General features: G+C 28.7%; 1 protein-coding gene across 3 annotated transcripts in view; it reads right to left on the minus strand.

Moving 5' to 3' along the window:
• LOC112603645 (solute carrier family 12 member 6) overlaps positions 1-20,983 on the minus strand; it is a 248,250-nt gene that overhangs the window by 42,231 nt on the left and 185,036 nt on the right. For 2 of the 3 annotated variants that reach the window (XM_025335136.1, XM_025352728.1), the window contains exon 1: positions 7,936-8,545. The exons of the other annotated variant lie outside the window; for it this stretch is intronic. In XM_025335136.1, the coding sequence (XP_025190921.1) occupies positions 7,936-8,140 (205 nt within the window). In that variant the 5' untranslated portion in view covers positions 8,141-8,545. Of the gene's footprint in view, positions 1-7,935; positions 8,546-20,983 lie in introns of those variants that run through there. 3 annotated transcript variants of the gene reach the window in all.

The following is a 20,983-nucleotide window of genomic DNA, read 5'->3' on the forward strand; positions in this document are numbered from 1 at the left end:
TAATGATCAGTATTTTATTTTAATATAATGATAATGCAAAATATTTATTAAGTATACTTTACATATTGTATAATTATACGAGAGGACCCTACCTCTGTGGTATCTATACGTAATTTAATTTAAAATGAAATATACTATTATTAAATAGCTGATAATATTTTAGTAATAACTTATAATATAATAATATAATGTTAATATTAAAATACACACCATGTTCAAATTTACATTACTAAAACAGTATACATAAATGCATGCAAACCATACTTGATAAATACTGGTTACCGTACGAATTACATGCAGATGATTTAATTAATGATTTAATGACAGTAAGACAAAATATGATGACAATAATATCATAAACTCTGATAACCTCTGGCGTCATTTATTTTAACTATAGAAGTGTTAGGCTAACAGCATCGTATCGAAATATGTTAAACGTATTGAATACGTTTTTTTGTTTTTTACAAAGTAAAAACAAATTGTATCTGTAACCATCGCAATTAAAGTATGAAAGTCATAGCGTCGAACAAAACACAGACATAATAATCATTATTATATAGGTATTGCAAGTTTTATAAATTAAATGCATAATCCGTGTAGAAAGGCCTAAAATAAAATGTTGTTATTTAATAATTAAATTACCGTTTCAGTGTTATAATAACACTATTGTTTTAAAATCATTATACATTTTAATAGTGGCCTTAGTGTTTGTCATTACATAGTTTGTCTGTCCTATTCCTATGTAATTTTTTTGAAATCGTTACAGTGCAAATTAATTAGTACAATCAACTCATACAAATTAAAGTGACTGACGTTTAAACATTTCCTATTCTAATTGATTCCCGCTAGAAGGACGGCACGACGTGATTAAATTCAATTTTTTTTTTTATTATGTACGTAATATGAGTAGTTAATATTATCGTGGGCGACCTTTATCCTTTTTAAATGTATGACAGATAAAGATTTTCAAACATATCAATATGAGTTGTCAGCTAAATGATATAGAAGCGAATAACGGAATATATAAACGGAGAGTGAACTACTACAAGTCTACAAATAATTATAGTTTAAATGACAAGCCCGAAGAAGAATATGCTGGCTGATTAACATTTATCTAATAAGCACGATAAAAAAATCTATTAGGCCATAAGTCATTGAATTTAATTGGTTTCAAAATAATATGTATATTACAATATAGTAGAATTTACATTGTTAATAATATATAAACCGAATACAATAACTTATAGTTCGAAAATATTAAATATTCCAAAACCATACATTTCATAACGTATAAGTATAATAATTTCTATAACTTATTATAATTTAGTCAATAAATTTTGTTGTTAAATTTCGGATTATTAGACCTAATAGTGTTTAGTGAATGTCCGATAAATGAAAAACACATTAAACGTCGACATGGTACACTATTTTTTTTATTATGATCTTGTGGTTATGTTAATCGTTGGCATTTAGGTAATCTCTCATGTGTCTAGGTGGATGGCTGGGTAGGCGAGTACGGTTAAAACGTAATTTACATTTTGCGAGGCAAAAACGAGATAAATTCCCTGGTTACACCTTTTTTTCTTTATTTTTTGAGGAGGGGTTGCAGGAAAGGTTTTTTTGGACCAGTGCCCGCATTTGTCAGTTTACTGCAGATTTTGCTTTCAATTTGCTTCCAAAGCGCTCATAATACGTACTACGAAAAACCGCGGTAGTACCTAACTGGCCTTTTTCTGGCCGTTAAGCACGCTGTTGTTTGCACGGCCGCCATCGGCCTATCCGTTGGCTGGGACCCAGTAAAATCCTTCAGACCCCGACACCACCCACAACCATACCATCCCTCTCAGGCGATACCCGGTTTACTGTTCTACCGACACCTGTCTGCTGTAGTAGGTAGTAGTTGTACGACTGAAGAACCAGATTGTGTCGGTGGCGCAGCGATTTCATCTTCATTGTTATACTCCAACAACTACCAAAAAAAAGCGAAAATCGAAACCATTTTCAGTTCCCCGTTATATAGGCATTGTTTAACATTCATTACAGATAATATTATGTATAATATGATATGTATATTTTATTAATCATGCAGGCGCTGAGTCCTGGGTTTGTTTGTTTGTATGTGTGTATAACGCGTGATAAAATATTTTAATGCAAATCAATAAAAATAGTAGTTTTATTTATGTTATCGATTAACGAGCCTTGGTCAAATGTCAAGGTTTTGTATAATAATATAATATATTGCAATGTATAAACTAAAAAATAGCGCACTGACCGCTGAGCTCGCATAGTAAATTCGACGAACACTCGTCAAAATTCTGCAGGGATTAATTTAGTATCTCTGAGTGTCTATTAATCGTGTTACTATTATTCGTGAACACTATATAATTATCCAATAGTTAATTTAATAATTTTATTATTTAATTGATTTGTAACAACAGTAAAATACTAAGCTGGAAATAGAATATAGATAAGTCAAAACGTGGATAATTGAATCCCCCAAATGTTTATTTCCACATTAAGTTATTACAGCAGAGGGTTTTAACACAATTGACATAGGATAGTTTTTTGAAATGTATTTTTTGTGATAACTATTATTATTGAATTATTAAATACAGACATTTTTAGTTTGATGGCATAACTTTATTTCATAATAATAGTTTTTTAAAATTTAATCTCAAATGTGAACATTTCGTTTCGAATATTTATAATTATTTTATCTCAAATATAAACAAAATCACTGTAGATTTATTTGTTTTTTTTTTTTGTGAAACATCATGTTTTGATATGAACCTATGATAATAAGCATATTATTATCTTAAAGTAATGTATTTTTCTATTAAAATGTATTTAAATTAGTATATACAATAAAATATACAATCATCAAAAATGATTTAATTTAATTAGTGGAATAATTTTTTTTTTTTTTTTAATATTAAGTATAGCCATATGACTAAATTTTTAGTTGTAAATGCCACTTGATTACTCACTGAACATTTGAGCAAAAGAACAGGTATATAATTTTTCGTAACTGAAAAGTATATTGATATAATTATTCATAATACTCATAATAATCAATTTTATACAATACTTAGGATATCACTTAATTATTTTACTGAATAGCTGTGAGTCTGTGACCTCCCGTTTTAAACTCATAAACTTTATACCAGAAAATGCAATATTTTAAAATTTTTTCTAAAAAATTCATATTTTGTGTTAATAGTATGTAATTACAATACCTAGTATTAAATATTTTTATACAATATGCGATTTTAATTTTATAAGATTTTATTCATAAGTTATTGATAATATTATATTATTTACATAAATAGGTATGTGTGTGTGTGTGTATTATGAAAATACATATTTATTAGTCGATTAGTCGATGTTACAATAATAACTTATACGGGTACGTATTTATGATGGTTTAATAACCAATTTATAAGTCATCATCGTCACTCAACATTATCGTCCAAAATTATAAATAAACTATAGGGAAATAATCATGAAAATGGGTCAATAAACAATAATTAACGGGTAGTGAATAACATTTTATATTATATAAGATTTTGGTAACTTCACATATTATTCTATTGTTTTCCGGAACTTTTGATAAATATAAAAATAGAAAATTTATACATTAACATATAACATACATTGTTATATACATTACATTCACGTATACATTTGCAACCAAATTTATTGAACCAATAATTATTATTACCTAATTAATGGAACTGAAAAAAGTAAAAATAATTATTTGTTAAAAAATATCTGTATCGATTTTTAAGAAAATTGAAGAAAGGTTTTTTGTAAGGTTTCGATAACCAGTTTCAATATTTAAAAATATTGAAACGGTTCAGTTTAATTTTAATTAAAATTTTAAAATTTTCACGTTTTGATTGTTATTTGCATAAAAAAAAAAAAAAAATACATAAATAATAATATTAGTTGTCCAATTAACTAAAACTCACTTTATTCAAGCATTTAAGTTTGAATTTTCAAAATTTTTAGTTAAGTCTTTTTAATATACAGAAATATATAATATATATTCAAATTTATGTTTTAATAGTACTTTAGTTTCCAGGAAATAGTAACTATAATTATTATAGATATATAGTTATACATATTATACTATATTACAATTACATAGTATTGCCAAGAATTTTTTTTAAATTATAAATCATCTGTTTAGACATTTGACTATGAATGTAAAATGATTTCTGCTTAATTAAAATATATTAATTGATCGGGCGAAGCAAAGCGTATGACTTAACAACGATATGACAATAATTGTCAGTTGAGTTTTAAACAAATATGTGTGTCGTTTTATTCAAAAAGAAAAAAAAAGAATGACTATTTCCACATTTTTTCATTAAAATTGTACCTAATTGACATTTTTGAATCTTTCCTAATTAGATATAATTATATTTGTGTTGCAACTATTGTTATAATTTATATTAACGTTACTAGTTGTCATAATAATTAAATGTTAATTAATTATTTCAGTATTTTAGTCAATGGAAAGAAAAAATTAGTTTAATATGTTTTGTACTTCAAAGTTACATTAGTTAATATTATATTGTTACAATGTAACCTGTAATGTAATTTTATTTTATGTAAAATTAGAAGTAAAATAGAATAGAATGTTTTTATTTTTTAAATATTTTGATAGGATTTTACCTTTTTAAGTTTAATAATTGTTAACAAAACATGTTAACTGTAATCGTACTTCATATTAAGTTTAAACATATTTAAACATTTTATAATAAGGATAATTTTCTTCATCGTAAATTTGCAAAATTAAAGAGCAAGTAATTTTTGTTTTTCCATTGATAACCTAACCTTTGTCTAACTTTTTTCAACTAAAAAAAATGAAAATTACTAAAGAAATGTTTTGAATTTATAATTATCTTGTGAACACATTTTAATTGTATTACATTTGAATTAGGTTTGAGAAAATCGAATTATTACTAAACGCCATTTCCTCTTATTATTCTTTGAAGACTTAAGCAATTTCTTTGGCTAAAAAGTTTAAATTTTGTTAAAATATGTTCCCTGTAATTCTCATGATAATGTAGGCACTGGTTTATTGATGGATGTTACATTACATTTGGTAATTAATTATTGATTGAATTAATATGGGTTAATGTTTTTCGCTATAATTTGGTTACATTAAATGTAGGCAGGCACAATAATTATGTACTACAATAAAGAATAGTTTTCTGAAAATATAGAATTGTACAGCTTTTATGACGACCACTAAAGACTTATTGGAATTCCTATTATTACACCTTTTTAACCACGAATACTTCGAATTCATGTAAGTTCGATGGTGCACACAGAAAAATACTATATAATATTTCATGTATAAAAACTTATAATTTCCAATTATACGATTGCGTTTGTGTATTATATTGTAAGGACTACAGTGAATACAGTGTTATACCTTTAACATAATATATGTATTTATATAATATTAATTGTATTGATAGAGTAATCACACTTGCTTGTAAACGTCAATCACAAGGTTTAGTTGAACGATTTAAGAATAATGTGGTTAAATGACTATACAAGAAAAATTATTTTTATTATTAAATATACGTACAAACGTACCTGAAATGTCATGAATAAGCACATATTTTTCGTGGTTAATCGCCATAACTATATATTTTAATATTGGCAATCGGTTCAAGCTGCGGTTTTCGGCCACACATAGTTACAAATAGTTTACAACGATAAATTTGTATTGGAACTATTTACTTATACCGTGAGTACGATGGTAGACCCACAAGGTTAATAGGGGGGTTTGATGGGTTAAGTTGCATTTGTCTCCCTGGATAAATTTATTATCACTTCTCATTTATATATTTTATTGTATTTTCTAAATAGGAATGTTAATGAAATACTCGGTAGTATATGTTTTAAAGTTGTATTTTTTGTTTTATGAAGTTATTTAATATCAGTTTTAAGAATCATAGCGTCTTTTTTTCATTTTAAAATAGTACTTAGTATTATACCTAAATCATGAGGTACCAAATTTGGGTTGTTAAAAAATACAACTTTTTTGTTACATTATAATAATATTGTTAAAATTGAATTGTAATACCATTGAACATTTTATAACAATAGTTTGCTTGTATAGGTTATGTTCTTACTTAGTAAGAACAACTTAAGGTTGGAAAAATAACAGTTTTTTTCAAATAATACAAAACAAACTTTTGTTTGTTTAAAACGTTGTTTTTTTGTAATGTCTTAAACATATTTTAAATAATTTTAAGTATATATTTTTTTAATTTATAAAAATGCTTTGTTTGTGTAATTCATAGATATATTATAAAGTTACATAATTATTTTATTATCTACATCATAGTCGTATATATATTGTGATTTACAAATAAAATACATATTTTATAGCAAAAATTATGCTATAAATTTATGTTTTTTTATACATTTATGTATAAAATATTTTCAACAAAACCACTTGTTTAAAAGTCTTGTATTTAGGTATATTGAAAACAATTTGTTCAAAACACATTTTAACCCCGACTATAATGATATAATATGTGCGTATGGACTATCATACCTAATATAGTTAAATGTAATCTCGTAGTATAATAATACCATAAGGCGATTTTTCGTCTTGAGTTTTGACGCGCATCCAAAATCTGTCTCCGTCCGTTCTCAGAAGTCTTATGGTGACATCGCATTGCGTACACACGATGTGAAATAATATATTGCCCAATATAATATACGACAGTGTGCCAATATACGCATTGTAGTAGAATGTATAGATTGATATGAATTCGTATAATAGGTAATATTATGACTATATCAATATAAAATGGGTAATAGACGCAAATTTTTTGATTTAAATTTTAAATAATATGCCCGGACAACGACGGCCGTTGCAATGACGTCGGTCGGATATGGAATCAATCGATACAATATACGCATAAGTATAATAATAAATGCGTACGCTGTACGGGTCCTGTGCCGAGACGATGATATGACATGATCATATGTAATAGTAATATATTATTGACGTTTCGTTGGTCTCGTACAGATTAGCCGGTACATATTATTTTAAATTTCGGAGTAATATGATAATAAAATATATTTGTACTGTCGTCTTCACGGCGCGTTTCGATGGAAAGCAATATTAATATTATATGGTAGGTACAGCCGCTGCAGCTGTGTATAATAATATTATATTATATTATGTCACCGCCGACAATTTTTATTATTATTGGCTGCGTAGTCCGTCCCCATTCCAAAATTTTTGCACATTCTTAATAATAACGACGTCGTACGCGTTTCCTCAAGAAATTCACATAATGCTACAAGTATATAAACGTTGCACTTAAGAAACGTAAATAAATTGGCTCAATCGTCTCGTTTACGGACTACCGGTACTGACGACTGACCTATACGACCAATTTAAACGGCCTTTGCGAACCGATTCGACCCGAAATAGTCGTAGAGTGATGATATTTATTTATAAAATAAAAATTATTTTGTCTTGACTATAAACTATAAAAAAAAAACCTTCAAAAATTGTTTAACGATTTTTATGTTGTTACAAAACGTTTCAGATATTATGATATTTTAATAGTGAAACTTAAAAATGGCTTATGCTTATTGCTAACTGTAGTTTTTCGTGGCCATTCTTCGATCACAATCGTTATACGAAAACCGTTACTCTTACGTTCATAACTATTAACTTTGGTATCTAAAAAAAGAGAAGTAAAGCGACCCCTTTGAAGTTTGACCAAGGGGACGTGACGGTGCTCAAAAACAGTGAACTAAAACCCTGCATGTATATGGTCACCCTAGGTTAAATTGAACGTGCCTTATGCCTAAGCAAATGTGGCGTTACTGTATAGGCACTATATGATGACGTTTATTATTAAAACTCGCCTGCGTGGCGATCCATACCTCTCTTCCGCGGCGTGTCCGGTGACGGGACGACCCCGGCCATGGCGGCCGACGAACCACCGTTCTGGTGCTGTCTAGCTGGCGACGGTCGGGAACCCTCGTCAAGCTGCTGCTGCACCGGCGGTGTCGGCTGCGGCGTGGCCTCGGCACAGACCGGTTCCTCTGCAGACGCGGTCGCGTTAACGGCGCCCGGCTTGTCAGACATGTCACTCGCGCGCGTATACCCCACACACGACTACGACGACGGCGGCGGCGGCGGAAAACGCCAGCGACAAGTACGTGAAACGGGACGGGACGGACGACAGAAACGTGTTCGATTCCGTAATTATTTTATTTTATTATGATATTATATATATATATAGATATATAATTATTATATAATACACACAAACGCTGACGTTTATTATAATATAGGAACACGTCTCTGATCGATCGGTCGTAAATAATTATATCAGTATGTCATATAGATCGTCATAGACGGCGAGTGTCGGATACAAATCGGCGGCGTTTCGGCACGCGCGGCGGTGTCTCGTCAACGAGACGACGACAACGACGACAGCGGCGATGGACGCGGGCGTCTGTGTGTCGCGCACCGCACGGCCAGACTGCGTATTCGTTTATCATCAACACCACGCGCGGCGTCGGCGGCGGCGGCGGCGGCGGACGCTGGGGAAGCGCGCAGCACACGCTCTGCCTAGGGCGTCCCACCCCGCCCCCCTCGGCCGCGGTGGTCCCTTCGTCATCGCCCGGCGGTCCGCTCTACACCACTTTCCTCGGCCCGCGCTGCGCCGTCGCGTTCGCTCTCTCGCGGCCCAGGCGCGCCGTAGCGAGGCTGCGGAAAGCGCGCGCTTCGCCCCCGTCATAAAGGTTTCGGGGCCGCTGTTCGATAATTCCGAGCACTCCTCAACCGCCGGCAGCCCGCCCGCTGGCCCATCCCGTCCACCGCCCGGCCGCTGTGCCTGCCGCCGCCGCTATCACCGTCGTCGTCGTGTCGTAGTCGTCGTTGTAGTCGTCGTCGTCGTCGTCGTCGTCGTTGTCGTCGTCGCCGCCGTCATCGTCGGTCCCCGGACACCGTCGACCGCACTACGGCCGGGAGTAGTGTGATGGTCGTCGGACGCGGCGGTGGCCGGAGAGGGGGACCTTTTGCACCGGCGGTGGTGTCGACGGTGGTAGTGATGGTGGCAGCGGTGGTGGCGGTGGTGGTGTTGGTGGCGGTACCAGAACGCACCACGCCCGCTCTCGTGCACAGCATCCGCCTCCTCACCCCTCTCCATAAACAAACCGTGGTACACACGCACGTAGACGTATAATAGTGCATACAGCCGTCCGTCGCGTGCTCGCCGCCACCACTACCACTACCGTGGTATGCGCGCGCGCTCGTGAGTATATGTGTGGTGATTTCGGGATACAGTGTCGGCGGTGTTGGTCGCGTTAAGGGGTGGGTGGAGGGGAGGTGCGCTGCTGACTGACCCCGATGCGTGTTGTTCTTCTTGCGTGCTCCACCGCTGACAACTAAAAGACGACGACCGGCGAGGAATCGTTTTTATTTATTTTTTGCCTCTATAAATCGCCCGAGGCAAACGCCTATACCTGGATGTCGGTTTTTGCGGCATTTCCAAGGCAGTTCTTTATCATCCCTCTTCCACCCCTATTGAATTGTTTATACAGTCCTTTTGTGTATTATTATTATTTTTATTTTAATTATATACTATGCAAGTAATCCAAGAAATCTTTAGCTGTAAGACGATTTGGAAAATATTATATTATAGTAAACGATGACATTTGCCGACAACTCGTACATCTCCACCAACCTTTCTCCCGTTTTTGTGATTTGTCATGAGCTACGTGACAGCCGTGCGCGGGGGATCTCCCGGAAATGATTTCCTAGTCCGACTATGCAGGATATCAACGTCACGTCGCTCGATAGTCATGACACGTGTCTACAGATGCGGAGTGAAAGCGATTTATAATAATTAATAGTTATCTACACTATAAAGATATATCGACAAACGAAAAACGAAACATTCGATTGACATAGTTTCCCCTGAGTCGTTAACAGCAGTAATCGGTTCGATTTACGTTTACTATATAAGGGTAAGCACCACTGTTTATATAATATCCATTAATTATTGGTGGTAAATTGGTTATTAAAACCATTATTCCGTCTTACCTTCGTATTTTCTGCCTGTAGTCTTCTCAAACAATTCTTCAATTAGTCATCGTTTCCTCCGTAAATTTATTTCCTAGCAATATTTTTTTTCGATTCTTCCTTCTCGCCTCAATCTTTTTGAACTTATAATGACTACTGATGTTTCCCCCGAGTTTGAATTAAACACCATCTTGATTTGTAATAACCATCAATCTATTTAACCGTTTAATTGCTAATTCTCCTTCTAAAAAAAAAATACCATGCCAATACGCAAACGGAATTGTCTTTTTAAGTGTATATGAAAATAAGGTGGTTATCTACCATCGTCATACGTTCAATGTTTTCTGTACCATCTGCCGTAAAACAAAAAGGTCTTGTATCTAGTTTAGGTACCGTTTACGTGCACCAGCTTTGTCTGAATCCTGCCGTGGTTATCACCAAAGTTCTCTTGTGAACGCGGTTTAATCCTGTTCAGTTTGCTACAGTTTTGTACCTACATTAATATAGAGCTATATCTCGGATGTTGTTAAATACTAGTTGGTTTCCTTTTTTCTTCATTATACGTTACGAATCATCTTGTATTCTCATAGTTCATCACTTAAATTTTGTTATAATACTGTTTGTAAAATTTCATTGTTAATTTTGTGTAAAAAAAAAAAAAAAATAGTAGGTACACATTTGCTCGATATTTTTTTCCAGACATTTTTCTCATATTATTTTTGTCATTGAAAATAATAACTTAGTCAAATACATTAATTAAATATTCGACCATTATTATTTCGTACGTTTATAGTATTTTTAATATGTTGCTATTTTTCAATACATCAGTGATTTTATTTATGGTACATTGTTTAGATGTTTTTACTGTTTTAGTAATGCCAAATTTGAAAACATATCTCATTCGATTAGGTTACATAACATTAATTACTGGTTATATTTCATTATTAATGGACATATTAATCACGTGCAGAAACCGAGGACTTACCTAGCATATGTTCGTGGCTGGACCTGGGAGTAATATTTTTCCCGATACTTGTTTAAAACGGTATACGTTCACGGGTTGTAGACAAATTATATAACAGGCGTAAAAATAACAAACTCGATCGTTTTTGACTGCTGTTGCTTGTCGTTTATTATTCGGAGGAATTTTATGCGCGCGTTTTTTCATTTACCTACGCTTCTCTTTGCCGTCCGTTTATAAATCGTTATTTTCACAAATATAATCGCATCTGCCGTGGATTAATAGTGATACTGTGTATTTTATATTGCTTTGGATATATTCTATCTATATAGGCTTTACAGACTTACGAAATTAAGATAATATTTTTAAATTATTGCGTTCGCTTAGACTAATGGATTACCAGGAGTTTTTGTACATTTGAAATTGTATTTTATTGCATTCCAGTAGTTGTTTTTTTTGTACTTTGACGTTAACATGACTGTTTTTTAGTAAAAAAATTCTATTGATCGACTAAAAGTATATTTTTTTAAGCATAGAAAGTTCATTTTATACAAATCTTTTGCAGTTCAATCAATTTTCAACGTAACATATTTAACATTTAAATATTATGAAGATATTAGTACACAAGTAGGTATATTTTATTATATTATTAATGCCCGTAATAAAATGGCTATTAATATGAAACAAACGAAAGTATCAACTAATATAAAATGTCTACATTTTTAAAATCTTAATAAAATTATTTTCTACTAAAAAAAACGTTCTTTTTTTTTAAAATTAAGTATTTTATAAAAAAATTTACGTGTCTCATTTTTTTCTTTATTTCCTTAGAACTTTGAGATATTGAAAGTATGCGAACCATACTTGAATTTTTTTCTCACAATATTGCATGATTATTAATGGAAATTATTTAAATACGAAACTATCGTACTAAGGGCGAAATTTAAAGTAAAAATTGAAAATTAAATATGTGAAATGTTCTTTAGAGAGGTCAATTTTTAGATTTTCTCAGTCATTTTAAGCGTATGCGATAAAAAAAAAAAAAAAGAGAGATATAGTATCTTAAATATTTATGATTAAACTTAGCTTCTAACAGATAATAACCTGTGTTCAAATGTTAAGGTTTATTAATACTTTAAGATCGAGAAAATTATAATATATGGCTCAGAGGTCTGTTCACTTCCGCAGTTCTGTGTCAACACGAGCTCCTGGCACGTGTGGTATTTGTATAATATCCGGCTTTTCTATAAAATGTTTAATGTAATGCCTCGTGGTAGTTCTCGATTTTCAAAGTATAGCATGAATCTAAAGTACTCGTCATAATAGATTAGAATGCTGAAATATCAAAACGAGTGACGTATTTCACGTACACATTTTTAGTTGTGGGGATTTTTGAACGTTAAATATAGTTGTACACAATAAGTTTAAAATATATTTTTTTTAAGTATTTAATTAGTTTTCGGTTGAATAAATTTAGTTGTGAATCAAGTTATTGTTAAAAATGTGTTCTTCGATATTGGAACATTTTTGGTTCATAAAATATGTTAAAAAATATGAAAAATTTCGTGGCACAATATTATATGCATTTTAGTGGTAAAAACATTTAATTTTTAACCATTTGAGGCATGATTGTTGGTCGTAAGATTAAAAATAGACATATAAATATAGTTTTATATTTTTTAAAAGTTATAACTAATAATCCATGAATATCCATTAAATTTCACATTGATAGAGCGTATTTCAAACCACGTCACGCTAACCTAACCTAACGCGTGGTAGATTTAGTAGTTTTATCATAATATAAGAAGAACAAAATATATATGCGTAACTGAATACCGAATTTCAGGTTAGTATTTTTTAGAGTATAAATGAAATATCTTAGCACAATAGACGCTATTGTATATTTAAGAGAGACACTAACCCTACCAATTTTATATAGCCACCGCCATACAGAAAATTATAAGCTATAACTCTGGAGTCGATAAAATAACATAATATATTATATGCATTGTACATAATATAGTGTGAGCGACAGGTATTGTATTCGTATATTAAAAAAAAAGATATACAAAATAAAAAACTACAATACCAGTTATAATAATATATAAATAAGTAGAGGTATACCTTCATTTATTTTAATGTTTTATTATTTAATACATTTTGCATGTCATGTCTTTTTTTCTTGACCACATTATTCCGAATCAGTTTAGTCGGGCCAATCGATGCCTCAATCGTCAACAGTTGAACGTATTTCTCATTTGTCTATCGCCTTACTATACAAATGAATGTATATATATATATTATATTTAATATAAATAGTTTATTACCCAATAAACTGTACTATTGTTAACCACGACTACCACCGTCCATGTCGCGGTTTTAATCTCGCTACCCTATCTTATCTCTAACCCTCTGAGTACAAGTATCCAGAATCCAGATAGATAATTTAAATAATATTTATTCTAATATTATATTATTTATTATCTACGTTGTAATCCCGTGTATCAAGTTTACATATTCCGCAACGTCACGTTCATATATCTGCTAACCATTCACTGTGACAACTTTCTACGCATATCCGGTCCAGATTATATTTTATTGACTTATGTGGTAACCGTTACTCTATCGTCGTACGAATTTTTTTTTTAGGATCATATATATATATATATATATATATATATATAACTTTGCCTTGTTTGGCCTTCGTATCGTTTTTCATCCAAAGTGGAAAACAATTTTTTTTCCTAATATTGTGGCATACAATATTCTCATCCCGTATCGTTGACACGACCTCAAAAATACTGCTACGCAATATTATAGGTATCTAACGAGCATTTTGCGGAGTTTGATTTTAGTTTTTCTCCGTGTTATTATTTAAACTTGTTGGAAGTGACGGGAACATAAAATAGCACTTAATACTGATAGATATACCCAGTGGCTATTTGTTCATAACAAAATATTTCTTTTTGAAAATTTTTTCCCAATCAGTACTGTTCAAATGTTTTCAGTAGTATTAATAGTATTATATTATTTTCTTGTTTCATAGTTTTTTTTTTTTTTTTCTATCTGTCTAGGTTAAAATATACAATAAATAGATACAGGATTTACCAAATTTATTTAATACTAGAAAAGAATACTTTTTCAAATTATTTTTGTGTACAACTATATTGTTTATGGTTTTATAGTATTAGTATACTTACTCAGCATAGATAACTAGGAATAAAATAAATCAAAGAGCCCTAATAAATTAAAGACGATTAGCTATTTTTTAGACTTAATGGTATTAGAATATGTATATGTAACAATCACAATATAGTCAACATAGTTATTCTACGAACATTTTAATTTTTGTATTTTTTTTAACAGTGTTAAATTGAATGATATATTTTTTAATATAGCAATATGCATATTGTAATATACCACAAAATAAAAATAGTTATTTAGTTACATTTAAATACATGATAGCAAGCAATAGTTTTCAACATGATTGGTCATTTTTTGAAGTATTATAAAATTATTTAATTTGATAACTTTCGGTTCAAATATTTTTACACAACGTGATAGTTTCCTTTGTGAAAATTGCGTTTAACACTATAAGTCTTTAAAGACATTATTAAGTAAAATAGTGATGATGTTAAATGTAATTTTCCTGTAATAGATTATACTTATTTTCATTTTCTTTTAACAACTTCCTTTGACCCCTGTAACTGCATCCGCTAGAAGCCTGTCTGCCAGTATTTAATTGGGGAATGACATTTTTACCATTTTGTAAAGGCTAACTGTTTTTGGGTCGAAAGAGTTTGCAATCTAATTTTTATTTTTATATATTATGAGCTTAGTTAAGGTGAGCAAACTCATTAACTTAATTTCTATGTAATACTCTTATGTTGATCGGATTGTTGAGATAACTATATTGTCAATTTATTACAATGTAAATGGGATATATGCTAGCGAGATACCAATCATCTCAAGAGCAAAAGCTTTGGTGGTTTTCTATGGTAGGTAGTTCATATTGAAAAATCTACGCATACCTTTTTAAAAGTATCTTTTGTAAAATAAATATTGGGTGATATTATTGTAAACAAATACTAATGTTACAATTCTTCGGGGTTTTCAAAATCTATGTCCAATCGTTTTTGTTTGCTTTGATGTTTTATGTTTGATTGTATTGTTAAATATAAAAATATATGAATAATTTCGTATTAAATGTTATAATCATGAATTATTAAAACAAAAACTATTGAGTGATTTGTCACGTGACACAGTACATAAATGGATATAGATTTTCACACACAGATATTATTATAGTATCTTATAGTTAATTTAAAGTTATGGCTAACAATTTGGTTTTAAATAAAGTGAAATGAGTTTAAAATTAATTCGGACTTATGAGGGATATGATATATGATTTGAAAATAAAATCGCATTCGTAAATTTTCTAAGTTAATAATAATAACTATCATGGAAAATCAACCACATGGGACGCTGTACCTTAAATGTCATTTTTCTTCGAGTGTGAATGCCGGTGTAGTATACGGAATATTTATGTAGCTATTTTGAGGGCTTAAGTTGTAAAGTCATGAAAGTTTTGAATAGAAGTTTAACCAAAATTAGAATTTAGGATGATTATAGTTTAATAATCAGAAAACTCTTTCAGTTCCAGAAACCTATTGAGATGAACACTTTTAATCTTTTGTCTCGGAATTCGCCAACTGTTATATTATTATACTATTATAGATTAACTTGTGGTTTTTGTTTATTAATAATTTTATTGAAAACTGGTATTATCTATTTACGTAGATCTTTGTTTAAAATTCAAAGAAAACTCTTACTCATGGGAATTTGAAATGTAAGTACTATAATATTATAATACTACGCATGTGTTAAGTATAATTTTACATTTTAATCTAAATAAAACCAATAATGGATAATTGTCCGTTAACTTAATTTAGTTAATAGATTCACAAAAATATTCTTTATCAGCGATTTAAAATCGTCGATTAAAATATGCGTAACACTATTTTATTACTACTAAAATTATTACGATTATTTGAACCAGAGGTTTCCAAACTTTTTATGGCATGACCCATGGATTATTGGATTATTTAAATTTTGGTGATCCACAGTAATACCAATGACCTTATTTTATTTTTTTTTTTAGTTATTTGAAAAAAAGTAACAAATGGTTAAACAAATGTATTTAAAAATTTAATGCAACCCACTAAAAATATGATTGTGACCCATATTTTGGGAACCTCTGCGATAAACTGGTCTATAATAAATTTGAAATCTATGACATGGCTGATTATGATAATTGGTAACTTCGTTCATTATAGATAGCGATATCGTTATGAGCATATTTTATAGATTACATAATTCATTTTAATTGGTGTACTTTAAATAAATTAAATACTATTAGATTTTTATCATAATTAAATGTAGTATCTAATAGGTATATTTATCCTATGAAGATTGTTTAAATATATTAGGCAAATAAAGTTAGATTCATTTATTAAAATTTTGGACTACAGTTACTACCCTAAGGTGTATAATAATAATAAAATAATGTAAGGTTAAATTAATAGATTTTTTTTCTTGTAATCATTTTATCTTTAAAATATTCTATCATATATTAAAATAATATCAGGAATAATAATTTTAAGTAATACATTTTTAGGGCCCAAACTTAAAACCATAAAAAATACTCTTGACATTGTATAAATTATGAATTTTTTTTAAAACTTATCTTTACAGTTAATAATATTAAACATTATATAAATTAATATTTTTTACCAAACTTTTATAGTATATTATATTAAATTAGTAAAATTAAAATGTATGTGTTGATGTTAAATTTCAATAGCCAATAAAAACTGAAAATAAAAAAAAATATATGTAAAATAATAGTAACAAATAAATACTAAATTAAATTACAATTTTAATAATTGATTAGTGAAAAATAGTTAAAAACAATTTTAAAATATCAATACATGAACAGTTAAATTAGTTATGTAGTTTAATTTAATATTAAAATGAATTTTAGTAAAAAAACCTAAGTCTCCAATAAAATGGAATTCATCAAAATATGGGTCCTCAACATTATATTTATAATTTCTATATAAGAAATTATTTCGGAGAAACAACTATGAAATGTTTGATTTTTTAAAGGACAGATGTCTAACTATCTTAAAACATCTAACATTTAATGTACATATTTTTATAATTGAAATAACTAGTCTAGATCTTAGAATTATCAGCTAAATTTCAAAAATATTACCGGAATATGCATAAATACAATATTTAAGATTTTAAGAAGAGGAGTTCTCAATAAAAAATAACTCATAATTTAAAATACTTTTAATTATTAATATTTTTAATTACTGTATTCAGTAAGATGTTTATTTATGAGGATGGGTGGTTGAGTTAAAAATTTAATATATCAGTATGAATAGTAATAATTCATGATCAAATTTGTAGTTTCCATTTTAATTTAAAACACGTTATATTGTGCTAAAGGAAATTAGAAAAAAAAATGAATAATTCAAAAAAAAAAAAAAAACTGCATACGTAATAGTGTACAAAAGAACATAATCTATAAGATATGCAAGGTTTGAAAATGTATTTTTTAATATTTTTCCTTATAATCTTTTCAGATGTAACTTATATTATTATGTAGTATTGCTAAAAGCTATAGCACAGTAAATGTCGATTCTATCATATTTTTAAAATTATTTTTGAACCATTAAAAATTAGTTTTAATTAGTTTAAAATATTATATAATTGATGATACGTATATTTTATAATAATAATTATTTTAATATGCATGTACATGTGTTTAAATTCGAATTTATTTTATTTTTGTTAATTTTTTTAATCTATTTCAAAAGGTAATAATGAATTTAGAAAAGTGTAGTTAATGCCGTTAATGGCCTTTACATTATGGAGTACGAGTAGTACGACTACCGAAATAATAATAAAATGTTCATCACTATACTGATGGTATTCGAGCCATTTTTAACACTGCCATAATATTATTTACTTAACCTTAAAATATATAGTTGACGGGCTTCTCACTAAGTCTCATTGGGTCAATCGGTGAAATGAAACACGTACACATACATACATATACGCTCAATTAATGATCATATTACATATACGTAATTTTTTATTTTTTATTTTAACAGTGTAGAGTTTTAGTTTAGGCACCTGCTTATAGAGAAAGAGGTTTGATATTCTAATATTACATAGGAAATCGACGTGAAATAAAATATTATCACGTGTTTTTTTTCTTTTTTGTTACACTAGCTATTTTTAAAATGCACAGCATAATAATATTCGCACTTTTGTGGTTGAAAAAAAAAAAAATTACTTTTTTTTCCTTTATTGAGGATATTCCACTTTTACTAACGGACTTTGTCCCACTTTATAGTGTAGACCAGGCACCTTCCGGTATCATATATGTTTTTTTTTTGAAAACCGTTTATAACGCTCACGCGATTCGGATGGGAGCCCTATACTAATATAGGTAAAGCTCACGTAGCTTTAGGCGTTAAACAGTAAACAAAAAAAAAAAAAAAAAAAAAAAAAAAAAAAAATAAAAACCTCGAAAAAAATAAATAATTATAAAGAATTCATATAGGTACACAATAAGTTTGTTTTAAACAATAAAACGAAATAAATTCACAGATGCCGGTACAAAGCAACAAAAGCAATTGTATCACTCTAGTTATTACGTGTTTTTTTAATTTATAAAAACAATCTATAAGTACGTATGCTGTTTAGTTAAAAAAAAAAAAAAAAAAATGAATAAAATAAGTTTCAAACAAAATCTAACAATAATAATGATATAAGTATTCAAGAATTAGTATAGATACATTCATATATTATGTATATATATATAATTATAAAATAATATTTATCTTTTAAAAATTATAGAGTTGTAAGCAATTATAGTGGAGTCTATATTGACTGACTATTTTGATTATTTTAACAGAAAATATTTCGAAAAGTATTGAAGTTTCTGAAAATATATTTATTGCATAATTTAAAGAATCAAATTTTGAATCAATTTTTATATAGTTTTTAAGTAGGTACTCAAAGCTTATAGATAGATAAACTGCAAATTGTTAGCTTTTACTTTATTCATTCAGATCTAAAAATATAAAAATTTATTAAAAATTAATTATTATTTGTTTGAAGTTTAACGTTTATCCATGAAAATTGTTGGTAAAAATTATTCTGCTCTAGATCAAGAAAGTAAAAATGTATACTGCCATTCAAAATACATAAAAATAAAAATGATAATAAATAATTAATTCCTAAATTATTTCAAATATTTGTAAAAACGTATATAATTAACGCGTGTTTACTGTTAAAAGAATCACTTGATATAAATTTAGCCCTTGGGTTTTGTTTAAAATGGTTTTTCTAGTTTTTTGTTTACACAATAATTTCTATAAACAATTGGTCTTGTTATAAATGATTATTTAATAAATGGAACTCAGTATATTTAATACATCAACAACAATTTTAACTGGAAACAACACCTAACAAATTAACTGCTTAAATTCAATATTTACCTTTGTTAATATTATTACAGAGTAAATTATGTGATATTTTGAAAATAATATATTATGGAACCTCTTATGAATTATATTAAACTTATTAATTTACTGTGGCGGTTTAAGTTTGATGATATTAAAGTCGGTTTAATTTGATAAATTAATTAGTAAATATGAAATAGGTTTTATCTAATATAAATAAAATTTAAATACAATGATTGATTATTATTTGTTAAAATGAGAGTGAAGATAAATATCTCAATTTATTTTGTAAGGTATGGAGTTATTAATTTTTTTAACTCTTTTAAATATTATACAATACTTTAACATGCAGTTCAATATTATGTAGGTACATCGTACATACATACTGTCTTTTTTGAAATATTTTAAAGTGCTAATTACAAAAAAAAAAAATATATCTTCACTAAAACTTTATAGTATAAAGGTTATATTGTTTTATGAAACCTTTTGAAATAATTATTTTACTTAAGAATATCTGATTATAGTAAAAATAATCTTAAAAATTACATCAGTAATTTTATCGCTGCTCAGAATATAAAATTATATATTACATTAATATTTTTTTAATATTATATCTTCAGATTAATTATTAAGTTTAGTATTATGGACTTTCCTTTATCGTGGGCTTACAAAAGTATATAATTTAAGGTTGTTAACATTAGATATGAAATCATATTATGAGGAAAGGTAGAACCTAGTTAACTATATAGCTTATTTTTTATTATTATTTTGTAGATTTTGATTATAATTATTTAGATGAAATTCATAGTTTAACGATTTACAGTATTACGTAAATATTTATTAATATATACGTAAAAATATTATATATTTATATATTTTAATATAGATGCATAATGAATAAATAATGATACATAATAAATTTCTTTTTTTTACATTTATTATTTAATCATTTTTGAATGTTTTATTGATGTAAATAATTTATTTAATTATAAAAACAATGATATGCATTAGGCCAATATTATTCACTAAGTTCAGTATATATTATAACCTACTGCAATAATGATAATTAAGTTTATACATAACGTTACAGCAGTACCTACTTATATTTCAAAAAGTTTAACAATTCTATCATAGAAGTGAGTTGTTGTGGGGAATATCAAAATACACTATACTTATCAAATATTTACTGAAAATAGTTTGCAAATTATTCAACATAGACGTACTCGTAATATTAGATAAATTGTTTTTAGAATTGGATTATATAGGTAACAACCAGCAAATATAAATTTGTTTATAAACTTCTATTTAATTATGATGTATACTGTTTAAAGATTGTATATGTATTATGTATACTATATTACTTATGATTTATACGCATGGCGAGATAAGGATTAT

This window comes from Melanaphis sacchari, unplaced genomic scaffold (assembly GCF_002803265.2).
Source record: "Melanaphis sacchari strain LSU unplaced genomic scaffold, SCAv2.0 Contig0_pilon_pilon, whole genome shotgun sequence".
Taxonomy (NCBI): domain Eukaryota; kingdom Metazoa; phylum Arthropoda; class Insecta; order Hemiptera; family Aphididae; genus Melanaphis; species Melanaphis sacchari.